This window comes from Tenebrio molitor, chromosome 3, assembly GCF_963966145.1.
Source record: "Tenebrio molitor chromosome 3, icTenMoli1.1, whole genome shotgun sequence".
Lineage (NCBI taxonomy): Eukaryota > Metazoa > Arthropoda > Insecta > Coleoptera > Tenebrionidae > Tenebrio > Tenebrio molitor.
In genome coordinates this window covers 13,289,201-13,302,650 of record NC_091048.1, presented here as the reverse complement: position 1 = coordinate 13,302,650, position 13,450 = coordinate 13,289,201, and the positions used below count along the sequence as shown (strand labels likewise).

The following is a 13,450-nucleotide window of genomic DNA, read 5'->3' as shown; positions in this document are numbered from 1 at the left end:
TTTCTCTGGGGATCCAGTTCTGGGACACCCTGTATATTTGTGAACGATGTTTAAATTACTTTGGAACAGTAGATTTGCTTGAAAAACATAAAAGTTTATGTCTTAATATTAATAAATATTGCGTAACGTTACCGAAGGAAACGGAAAAATATTTGTCTTTTAAAAATTATCGTTATCAGGAAAAAGTGCCTTTTGTTATCTATGCAGATTTAGAAAGTATTTTGGAGAAAGTTAAGGAGAAAGACATTTCATATGAAACCAGAAGCACACCATATCAAAAGCATACAGCGTGTAGCATAGCATATTATTTCAAATGTTCGTATGATGACTCGTTATCAAAATTTTCTATAAATCGAGGACGAGACTGCATCGAATGGTTTGTAAATGAACTAAAAAATATTGCTCACTTTTGTGATGATCAGTTTAAAACAATTATTCCCATGACAAAATTGCATGACGATGATCAAAGCAAACTGTTTCTTAGCGTTGATGTTTGTCACATTTGTAAAAAACCATTTACCGATAATGAAATAAGAGTTCGCGATCACAATCATCAAACCGGCAGATTTCGGGGAGCAGCTCATCAAAATTGCAATTTAAATTACAAGGATGTGCACGCAGTACCTGTCGTCTTTCATAATATGAGCGGATACGATGCACATTTTATTATTAGAAAATTATCTACACTACTGAAAGGAACTGTCAAATTATTGCCTATTAATAAAGAAAAATATATATCGTTTAGCATATTTGTACCAGATACAAATATTTGCCTTAGATTTATCGATTCGTTTCGTTTTATGTCACAGAGCTTGAATAAACTTTCATCCAATTTAAAAGATGAACAAAAGTTGACGTCTAAATCTAATTGTAAGAGTGTAGAAGAGTTTTGTTTGTTGAACAGAAAAGGAGTATTTCCTTATGATTACGTTGATTCTTGGGAAAAGTTAGAGGAAAAAAATTTGCCTTCCCAAAAAGATTTTTATAGTCAATTGCATGATAGTGAAATTAGTGACTTTGACTATTTTCATGCTATCAATGTGTGGAAAGTTTTTAACATCCAAACCCTCGGAGAATATTCTGATTTGTATTTGAAAACTGACGTCCTTCTACTGACTGATGTATTTGAAGCGTTTCGTCAAACTTGCATGAAAACTTACGAGCTAGATCCCTTACATTACTACACGGCACCAGGATTAACTTTTGATGCAATGTTGAAAACAACAAAAGTCTCATTAGAACTTCTTGTCGATATTGATAAAGTTCTTTTCATTGAAAAAGGAATTAGGGGAGGTGTTTCCCAATGTTCCAATAGATATGCCAAAGCAAATAATAAATATATGAAAGAACGTTATGATGTGAGTAAATATAGCACCTACTTAATGTATTTTGATGTAAATAATTTATATGGAGCAGCCATGTCTCAATGTTTACCATACGGAAATTTCGAATTCATGGAGAAATTTAATGTCGAAGAAATCCTTAATACGGCAGCTGATTCCTGCAATGGGTACATTCTGGAATGCGATTTGGACTATCCGATTCATCTGCATAATTTACATAGCGATTTACCGTTAGCACCAGAACATATGGTTCCACCAAGTTCTAGATCTAAATTAAAGAAATTACTTTTGACATTGTATCCGAAGAAGAACTACATCATTCACTACAGAAATTTGAAAGTGTATTTACAATTAGGAATTAAGTTAAGAAAAATTCATAGAGTACTAAAATTTAGTCAGTCTCCTTGGTTAAAAGAATACATAGATTTAAATACAAAATTACGACAACAATCACAAAACGAATTTGAGAAGGATTCTACAAATTGATGATTAATGCTATTTATGGTAAATGTATGGAAAACGTAAGGAAGCATAGAGATATTCGTCTAGTAACAAAATGGGATGGACAATGGGGTGTTCGTGGTCTCTTATCGAAACCGAACTTTCACAGTTCTGTTGTATTTGATGAGGATGTGGTTGTTGGAGAAATGAATAAATTAGAAATATTTATGAACAAACCTATTTATGTGGGATTTAGCATATTAGATGTATCAAAAATTTTCTTATACGACTTTCATTATGAATACGTTTTAAAAACTTTTAGATTGAACTCTAAGTTGATGTATACCGATACAGATAGCTTAATTTATCTCTTTAATGTTGATGACATATATCAGTATATTAGAAAAGATAGTCATCGCTTTGATACTTCCGACTACGATCCTAAAAATATTTATCAGATAGAGTTAAAAAATAAGAAAATTCCTGGATTAATGAAAGATGAAAACAATGGTAAAATTATGTTAGAATTTGTAGGACTTAGATCAAAAATGTACGCTTATATAGTTGAAGAGAAACTGAACACAAAACTAATAAAAAAATCAAAAGGATCTACGAGATCCTCAATTAAAACCATCACATTTGATGATTATAAAGAGTGTTTATTTTATAATAAATTATTTGAAAAAACTCAGAAACTAATTAAAAGCAAACGTCATAAGGTGTTTTCAATCAAGCAGAGAAAAGTTGTTGTGAGTTCATATGATGATAAGCGCATGCTCAGTTATGTCAGTACAGACACAAAACCGTGGGGTTATTTCTGTAAAGGGGAAGTATAAGTTTAGATTCACGCACATACAGACACCATATCGAGATATCGTTTTGTTCATTGTGCTCTTGTTTATTAAAAGAAAGATGGATTTTGCCTTGCAAATTGAACTAACAGCACAAGAGACTGCGCAAAGAGTATACAAAAATTTCTTTCAATGTGCCATTTCTCGGACCGAACCAAACAGTGCTAATAATGTTCTTACATTTTTGTTGAACAAGAAAGATTTCATTATATCAAGTGAAATTTTATTATATGCCGCACCTTATGGGAAAAAAATTGGTCTTTTCACAATGTGTCGCTTGTTAAACCGAAAAATAAATGTAGATAATTATCTCAATAAGATCGTTGATATATGCGTAAAGGCAAATTGTGAAATGTTAAGTTTAAACAAACTAGATAAACTTTTAATTGCTCATAATTTAGAACGTAATATTTCTCATAAACTACATGTTATAAAATTACTGTCTGGATTTAATCTTGTCGACGCATATCGTTTGGAGTACCCGGTGAAAAATATTTTGAAGAATAACAAGGACATCAACGCATGCATCGATGAATTCATCTGTCGAGCAGGGCACCTGGCGGACAGTCAAACCCTGGAAAAATAAATTCAAGCCTTTAGAAAACCAAACGCATGCTGCCATAATGACCTGGTTGATGAAGAACATCTCTAAAAGAAAAAATGATTCTGAAGCTATGCTGGGTTGGACATGCGGTCCGGATTCTGCGAAGTGGCCTTCGACCGATTTGAAAGATTATGAAGAAACAGTATCTTTATTGAACATGTTATCTTGAGGTTTTTGTGTGAAAAATAAAACTGTTTAAATGTATTTGATTGTGTTTTATTCATAAAATAAGTATTACATTATTCCTAAAGATAGAATACACTTAAATAAGAAAATTACATTATTGCACAGTATTTATTGAACTAAAGAAACAATATTTTTTATTGGAACATATTTGGCAATTCTGTCATGAAGAATTAGACAATATGCTGTTGTTTTGTTGGGGATAACAACGTTGGTTTCAAATTCAATTCGTATATCGATTGGACTTCTCTTTAATTCTTCCTTCTGCTTGGAACAATCGATGACTACAATCGGCGCCAATTCTTTGAACTCTTCTCGTGTGAAAATTGGTTCGGTATCTTTATAAAGAAATGAAGTTTGAAATTCTGTAAACATATCATATAGAAGTGCGTAATGATTGTTTGCATAATTTATATTTAAATTGTCATACGGATAAACCGTATCATTAAGGAATACTTTGATATTGCTTAAATTACAATGATCGAAACGACTACAATCTTTTCTTATTTGATCTTTTCTGTCAGTTTGAAGACCAAAAACTATATACTGGGGTTTTTCAATCGATGATTTAATAGCCCAAGTGTGCCTCTGAGTCTGTGACAACATGGGATATTCATGCAATTCTCTACTTCTGAAGGGGATGTATAATTCTCTTGCGCTCTTAACAACATCGAGTAATTTTAATTGTTCCTTAATAGCCACAGATATGTGTGGTACTCGCCAAGCTAATTTATGTATCAAAACTTTGGCAGATCTTGCATTAGCATCCACATCATCAAAGATTAAAGCGTTATTATCTGTATTGCTACGGACCAATACCAATTCTTGTCTGGAGTTTAGTACGATTTTTTTGAAATCTTCACACAAACCTAAAATGGTTCTGAGTGGTATGATTGCATCAAACAGTCCAGTTGTTTTATCAATTAAAGTAGATTTTGCTTTCGGAAACCAGCCACCATTTTCAAGAGCCTTACTCTGTCCCGTATTGTATGTAACGTATCCTTTCATGACGGACATAATTCCAGGATTTCTAACGCGATCAACGACATCTCCAGCTACTTCCAAACAAATTTCATTGAACAAAAATAAAATACCCATATTAACAAACCGAACGTCAGGTGATTCGATGAGCACGTTAGTCTCATTTCGCACTTCTACTTTTCCTTGTACATGCAAAGAACTGTACCAAGGTAAAGTGTATATATCTTGCTGCTGAATGGGAATTCTAATTTCATCATTGTTATTGAACGAACTTGAAGCATAAGGTGGATGAGTTCGTTTTTCTGCATATGCAATTGTTGTATCAAAAAGAGGTGACTCGTTCACGTTCAATATTTCAAAATTCATTTTCTCAATTAATTTTCACTTTAAATCCTAAACTCTCAAGGAATTTTCGATTTTCCAATGTTAAATGCTTGCTTCTCGTCAACTGACTGATCAACTTCCTCTTGTCAACTGTATTTATATATTTGCCTCCGGTTTGAGTTTTATTGAAAACGATACCCATCACATCAATCTAATGGATTCTTCTGAGATGCAGTCTCACCGTTATCACTTCTTCTCTAAAATTGACTAAATTTCCATCCTGATCTGTTATTTTAATGGTAATTTCATCAAGTTGCTTTGTGTTGATTGGTAGATAAATTACGTTCGATGGTGATTCTATTATTTTGTAACCTGACGGAACAGATGGAAAAAATTCGTGAATCACATGTACTTGTTCACCATTTTTGTATGCTCCAGCAACAATGTTGCATTCCACACATAATCCATTTATTTTAGAAATTTTGCATGGAAAGTCTGATATGTGTCTCGTGTGTGAAGTTAATCTTTTTGATTTAAAGCCTAACAAATTACCGATTGAATCTTTCTTAGTGAAATCTATATCCAATATCAACAAATTTTGCAAGTTCCTCACTCAAATAACTACTAATATCATCAATTTCATATGAACCTTCAGGAATTGTGATGTGAGATTTTTTACCATTTTGTAATGTGAAATAATAGTATGTTATATGCCAAGGTAGAGAAGACATTTTTTTAAGCCGAGGTAGTTTATTCCCCGAGAAGCGAAGCTTCGAGGGGAATAAAGAAGCGAGGCTTAAAATTGTCTTCTCTAGCGTGGTGTATATATTATTTTTTTCACTACTAGATCCGTTAAAACCCTTTCTAATAATAATTATTAATTAAATTTGTTTGTCCGATGCGACGATCCGAGTTCTCATTTTTCAACGGTTGCTATGAAAATTGAAAATCGTCTGTCTACGTTAACCAATAAAATCAAAGAAAATCTTCCGTTGCTAGGTGACGGCTGTTCATTATTGACCTTGGTTAATAATGAAAATTATTATTAACCTTGGGAGAGAAATTCTACTTCTGGGGTCGGTTCGAGAGTCAATAATGACGCCTTCTGAGACTAGTAGTGAAAAAAATTTATTATTGGTAACATCTACATTTGCAAATGAATTACATGTTCCAAAATTTATCAATCCCAAAACATATTCACTCTCGTCATCTAATAGAATAGGGGGATACAATTTATGTGAAAGAACCGAATTCGTTCCTGTTAGTGTAAACTTGTTGACATGATGCTGTCAAGAAGAAAGCCGCAAATATACTAAACAATTACAATTGTTAATTATTGTTATATAAAAACTTTAAACATAAATGTCCACAGTTCACCGCCTTGAATGACTGCAAATTTTGATGATTATAAACAATTTTAGAAGAACCTTTGCTGTTTAAATATTCAGTTAATTCTAATGGAGGTTGCAAATTTCCGAAACTATCGAAATACACTGCACGATTTCCAACTTTTTTGTAAGCTGTCCAGTGTGTCCCGTCTCCTGTTTCATCATCTAAATTTACAATGCCACATTCATTCGCACGAACTTTCAATCTGGATAAAGAATCCTTCATAAACACTCCCCTAAAATTATAAATTTTTAAAATCTTTGCATGTTTTTTCAAATCTATGTTAGTCAAGGCTCGTTTTGGCAACTTTATTGGAAGTCGTTTCTTGACTTCCAAGGTCCTAAAAAAAGACCGTATCCCTTCTTATATGGTTTTAGATATAACCCATTTCCTGATTTGTTCAAAGCAATTGCCTCCATTTTTTGGTTATGTCGTTGATTTTCTTTAAGTTGTTTTTGAGCTTCTTTAGCAGCATTAACTGCTTTAACAATTGTTGCGGCCCCACCACCTAATGATCCTAATGCACCGAGCGCAGCAAAAATTGGAATGAGTAGCACCACTTTTTAAAACTGGAATCACACGAAGCGGTGTAATTCTTCTTTTGCCTTTTGCAGATTTTATTGCTTTTACTGCAACTTTTACAGCATCACTAGAATTTTTAAATTTCTTCCCCTTCAATGCTGATCGTGCTGTTTTTGTTAAATCGTTAAAACGCAATCCTTTGCCACGTTTTAAATTTTGTCTTTTCCGTTTTTGATTTTTAGATTTACAACCCATACCAAGTTTCACTTTGGCTTTCATGATGCTGGCCACACCTAATGCTGCCGCTTTTTCTCCCAATGAAGCGTTCAAAGAATGAAATCTCTCTTTTGCCTTTCCCAATAAAACACTATCTGCTTTGTGTCTTTCTTGTAAATCCTCGTGGTTATTATAAGCTATATCGTGTTCTTTACAGGCTTCGTCTAGCTTCGATAGTTTTGTTCCGGGACCGCAATAATTGTATCCAGGAATATGAAATTCGAAAGGCAATTTGTTAATGAGCGAATTTACAACACCCTCACCGCGATATCTCTTATTGATAGTCTTTTTTGGACTGTTCACATTTGATCTCCTCAGCAACATTTATAGTTTTTTCTTTACACTCCTACTGCAAGAACCAAACTAACTTAATTCTTTAAATATGATTATCTTTATATATCCAAAACCAAGATAAAAACTTCAGTTTAGTTTCTATCAAAATGCGAATAGTACAACAACCGATCACACTCACGGTCACAAATAATGACTCAAAACATTCTGAAACTAATAAACGACACGGTGAATTATTACGATCAACAATTCGTTGTCTTCTTGTGGGACCATCTAATTGTGGAAAAACCAATACCATGATCAGTTTAATTGAACATTCTAACGGTTTACGATTTAAAAATGTCTATTCAAAATCTCTTTTTCAACCAAAATATCAATATTTAGAAAACTTGTTGAAACCCATTAAGGGTATGAATTATTTTGCTTTTAACGATTTGGAAAGCAACATACTCGTACCTTCACCATCTAAAGCAAAACGCAATTCGATATTTATTTTTGATGATGTAGCATGCGATAAACAAAATTTGATGCGAGAATACTTTAGTATGGGCCGACATAAAAACATAGATTGCTTTTACTTGTGTCAAACGTACAGTCGTATTCCTAAACAGTTAATTCGAGACAACGCAAATCTCTTAATATTATTCAAACAAGATAATTTAAATTTACGTCACATATATGAAGACAATATTAGTACGGATTTAACTTTCGATCACTTTAAGGAAATGTGTTCACTCTGTTGGAAAAATTGTTACGACTTTTTAGTTATTAATCGAGAAAGAGATATTAATGCAGGAAGATACAGAAAAGGTTTTGATTCATTTATTCAACCTCATATGTAAATGAGAATCGAATAGTACTTAGATCGCTTTGCACAACGGTATCAAATCAGTTTGATATCAACGGTTGACCGATAAAGTTACAAACGCTTAATATCGCTTTGCACACGGTTTGAAATCGGTTTGTATTCAACCGTTAATTGATAAATCGTTTTGGGTGCGCTTTAAAATACTATTGCCCCTTACACCATGAATTCGGAAAATGAATTAACAAATTCGGTAGAATTGGCTAAAAAATTAATTAAGAAAAGAGAAGAAGTAAAGCGAAAAATGAATTTATTAAAACAAGGTGAAATAAGGCAAGAAGGTGCATTTTCTCCCATCACTAAGCGTCTAAAGACAATCTCAATAACGTCAGAATTAGTAGAAAATAATCCAACTAATGTTTCACATTATGATGAAGAAACGCTAATTTCAAAACCTTCCAAAAGATTAAATTACACATTAGTTGATTTAATGAATGAATCAGTGGAACAATAGTAGTTTATTTGACGAGTTTGCGTGTAAATTGGGACTTTTTTGGCACGCGTGGGCCATTTTAAAACGCGAGTGAAACGAGCGTTTTAAAGGCCCACGAGTGCCAAAAAAGGCCCAATTTACACACGAACGAGTTGAATACAACGTTTTTTTGTTCGACGAGCCCCTTAAAGGCTCCAAATCGCTTAAAACCTTTAAAATTAGCTTGACGTTTCGTTTTGACAAGTTGTGACATTTATCAAAATTCGTTCACATAGGGAAAAATTCTCAAATTCTGACAGTGTCGAACAAAAAAAATATAGGAATGCAAGGAAAAACGCTTGACACTAATGCTTATGAGCAATACTTACAAACTTTTGATGAAGTACCGAGACAATACATTGACGCTATGAATCGAGATAGAACAAAAGAATTTGATCATAGAACAGCAATAAGGCATGATGATATTCAAGAGAAGTTTTTTGTCGGAGCTTCAGAAGTAAAATTTGTAGGATCTGATATAACGGTCAATGATAAAACCACACCGGGTCTGTATCAATTGTTGTTTAAAAACAACCCAAAAAATTATACTCAAGAAGATTTGTACACCTATAAGACAATTTTAGACAGTAGTAATGCCTGCAGAGTTAACTTTCATCCTAGCGGACAAATACAGGGATCAAGATCAAATAAGTATAAATCAATAATCGCTCCTTTATATTTTGAACAGCAAGCAATTTATAAGACACCAAAAACAGCACGAAAGAAAACATTGTGGAAAGGAATGTTTAAAGAAGTCTCCGATAAGCCGATTGACTACGTTTATTGGAATGATCAAAATGAGTTAGTTAATAGATTGAGATTATTAGTCGCATCTCAGTCAGCAGGTCATACAGGTCACTCTAACGAAATTGTTTCTGTTATTGAGGAGTTGCGTGAAGCTAACATAATCGAATAAGACATCGGAATGGTTCCACCAAAGCAAACTTCGATTAAAAAAGATTTAGTTACAGAATTACATAAGCCTGCAAGAATCAATTTTAAAAGACGTCGTGTTATTATAATAGTATATTATGCAACAAGATTTATAAACGGCACTTTAGGCACGCGTTTTATGTTAGGCACGAGCGAAGCGTAGCGGAGCGAGTGTTTAATAAACAAGTGTCTAGAGAAGTTTATAAACGAGTTGAATACTATACTTTTTCTACGACCAAATTAACAAATGGAACACACAAACGAAACAAGCAACTTTTTTATTAAAAGTTAATTTAAACATACAAACTAAATGAACATACCAAATAGGAATATATATATATACTTCTCAGGATAAAAACTGTTGGTGGCTTCAGGTCCATATTTGAAAATTACAACGAATTATTCCACTGCAATGACGTTTTCTTTCACGCCGGATGCGAAAATGATAAACGTCAAAATACCAACTTGATCTAGAGCTAAATATGTCCAAAAAATTCAAGCCGTGTTTAAAGAAACTTCGAGCTTGTTTAATATCCCGAAAACGCCCGAATGGACACCAAGTTGTGACTAATGAACAATCGTTTTTAAAGTGACGTTTTATACACAATTTGTCAGTGCAAAATGTGACACTTTAGAGAAGGAAGTAGAAAAAAGGTATTAATGAAACACTGCTAGCTGATCTTGTTGAAATGATTCCGTATGCCAAGCAAAATAAACAATTTAAATATATACTTGTAGTAATTGACTACTTTTCAAAGTATACATGGACTGTTCCTGTCAAAGCAAAAGATTCAAAACATGTAACAGAAGCAATGGAAAAAGTTCTATCGCAAATTATACATTTACCAAAAAATTTGCAAACTGATAAAGGAACCGAATTTTATAACAGTATGTTTAAAGCATTGATGAAGAAATATAAAATGAATCATTACAGTACATTCAGTACAAAAAAAGCATCCATTGTTGAACGCGTTAACCGCACCCTAAAAAACTTAATGTGGAAACAATTCAGTTTGCAGGGTAATTATAAATGGTTAAAATTACTACCTGACATTACAAAACAATATAACAACAGTTATCACAGAACAATCAAAACCAAACCATCAATGATAAATAAGGGAAATGAAAAATTAATTTTAAAGTCGATTTATACACATGTAAAAATTGCTAGTAAAAATAACAAATATGCAGTTGGAGATCATGTTCGAATCAGCAAACATAGGGAAGTATTCGACAAGGGATACACTCCGAACTGGTCAAATGAAATTTTTCTCATAAGGAAAGTTAAATTAACCAACCCAACTACTTATCTGCTAAAGGATATGAACGGAAAAGATATTTTAGGTGGATTCTATGAAATGGAGTTGCAAAAAGTGAAGCATCCTGACGTCTATTTAGTCGAAAAAGTTTTGAAGTAGAAAGGAAAGAAGCTCTACGTCAAGTTAGGTTAGGCTTCGATGAAAGTCACAACACCTGGATCGATGAAAACAATATCACATAGAACTACTACAATATCTACTATTCACACCATATATCACTACAATAAACTGTACACACACATTCTATAAGACATAATATTTCGCATATAAATTCTGCTTTAATTTTATCCCACACCAAATCCTTACATTTCACCCCGCTTCGACTTTACATTTCACAACATGAAATCAAACATCGTGCGCCGCAAACGACCCTCCATTTTTCAGGTCAAAACACAATCCAAACACTGACACAATCGAATGAGCCAGGAACGGCCACCACTTTTACAGGTCTACACACATTTCAAATTTTCGCGCGCTTTTGTGAGCCAGGATCGGCCACCACTTTTACAGGTCTACACACATTTCAAATTTTCGCGCGCTTTTGTGAGCCAGGATCGGCCTCTCTTAACTACTTTTATCCTCTCCAGTCCACCATTCCCACTTCATTCAGGTCTCCTTCCACCATTTGTATCCACTGTGATCTCGGTCTGCCTCTTTTTCTCCTTCCAGTAATTCCCCTCATCAAAGCTTGTTTGGTTGGTATGTCATCGTTTACTCTTGCAACATGACCTAACCACCTCATGCTTTGCACCCTTGCTACATTACTTATTGACTGTTGGCCATACAGTTCCAATATTTCTTTGTTTGATCTTCTTTCCCATACAGAGTGATCAACAAGAAACCAAATCAAGAGTGCTACCTCATCTTTTGTTTTATCGAAACGTATTTCTATCATGGATCAGCCGCTTTTATTTACTTGTTGTGGACACTCGTTTTGTTGGTTGCCTACCTCTCAAAAATCTATCATTAATAGCCTTTATAAATTTTTTGTAATTCATGAATAATAGATTTAAAAGCAAGTTATAATTAATTATTTATTATTGATTAACGAAAAAACACACAGTTACACAAAATTCCTTCATAAGGCACAATCTTGAGTTACAAAATTTTAAAAATAATTATTTTTCACAATTCTTTGTTTTGTTGTTTTCTGTAAGAAAAATGTAAAAGTTATTATTCTCTAAATTTTGGGTAATTGAGAACTTACTCGTATCTTTTCTAGCAGTGTTTAAAACATTTAAATTATTCCAAGGTCAAAAAATAAGTTTTCACAAAAACTGCTCAAAATGTTCTCCATTGTGGTCCAGACAGAATCAAACTCACCTCTCATAATTTCAAAAACCCTTATGAAGCTGTCAATTTGTTTAGGGTAATGTGTGGGTTTTATTTCTTGCAACACACAAAGGGAAACAAATTAATATCCTTCTTAAAAAATTTCTGATAAGTGCCATAACACAATTTAACTTGTTGTCTTAAACGCCTTATGGAAGTTGAGGGATGTTCCTTGATAATTTGTTGAACATTTTGCACCATTTCTAAAATTTGAACTAAGGACTGACCTGACTTCTTCTTAATGATGGGTTATGATTTGCTAAAATTAGGCACTATAATTTTAAGACATTGATAAACTTGTTGATAACCAATACCATCAGGTTCGGACATCTGCCTTAAAATTCTTCGGTATAAGGGGGTACAAAGTAAGGCCAGTCTTCATTTTCTTGTTTCACCCTCTTTCGAAAATAATCTAATAAAAATGCCTTCTCTTTAATGGTAAAACCCATTTTACAACTTATTCTGGGGTAATTATTGCTTACAACTTCAATAAACGTCTGTAAACTTTGCCGAAATCGAAGATTTGTTTTCTAGGTTAAATCACTTAAATTGTCAACAACAACAACCTTGAATTTTGAAATGTGACATTTCAACGAAGCATCTTCGTACCAGTAGCGTCGCGTTTGGCAATAAAGATGATAATTTACTTACTCTTACAAATGTAAAATGTTGCTCTTGTTAATCTTATAAATTGTTTCCCTTATCTTATAATAATAATAAAATGCACAATTATAATTCCAACGTCTAAAATTCATAAAGTATCATTTTTATTAAGTAGCGTTTGAGACCATAAATTGTCTACGCCCATGTTTTGACTGCTTATGTGCATATGATTTTGCTACGACGTGACCGATAATTTGCAACGCTTGCTCTGATTTGGATTCTTGTTGATCACTCTGTATTTGTTCTATCTTTTTCCCTCCGTATATTTTCCTTAGTACTTTCCTTTCGAATATTTCTAGTGATTGTTTTTCCTTCAAGTTGAGTTTCCACGTTTCACTACCATAGATAACTACCGGCCCTATTATCGTCCTATATATCCTTTCTTTCACTTTCCTTGAAATACTCTTTGATTTTAGTATATGAAGCAATCCTCCCATACTCTTCGTCCTTTGATTTTCTTGTATTTCCTCCTTTTCTTTGCCGTTGTCAGTTATTGTTACTCCCAAATAATTAAATTTATGCACCTTCTCGAAACTATACTTTGATCCTTCCGTTATTACTTCAAGCCTTACATTTTGTTTATTTTCTGAGCCATTTTCTACCTCCATAAACTTTGTTTTTCCTTCATTTATTCTTAATCCCTTCTCTCTTGTTGCCTTTT

At 33.2% G+C, this 13,450-nt stretch overlaps 1 protein-coding gene across 1 annotated transcript; it reads right to left on the bottom strand.

Moving 5' to 3' along the window:
- Window positions 1-3,531: 3,531 nt before the first annotated feature.
- Window positions 3,532-8,901, bottom strand: LOC138127318 (uncharacterized). The gene has a single exon (XM_069043293.1). The coding sequence runs from the start codon at window positions 4,767-4,769 to the stop codon at window positions 3,534-3,536; it is 1,236 nt and encodes a 411-aa protein (XP_068899394.1). The 5' UTR covers window positions 4,770-8,901; the 3' UTR covers window positions 3,532-3,533.
- Window positions 8,902-13,450: the final 4,549 nt, after the last annotated feature.

What these genes read in the sequence shown, in the direction of transcription:
- LOC138127318 (XM_069043293.1), bottom strand. Translation starts at nt 4,769, where the DNA reads ATGAATTTTGAAATATTGAACGTGAACGAGTCACCTCTTTTTGATACA.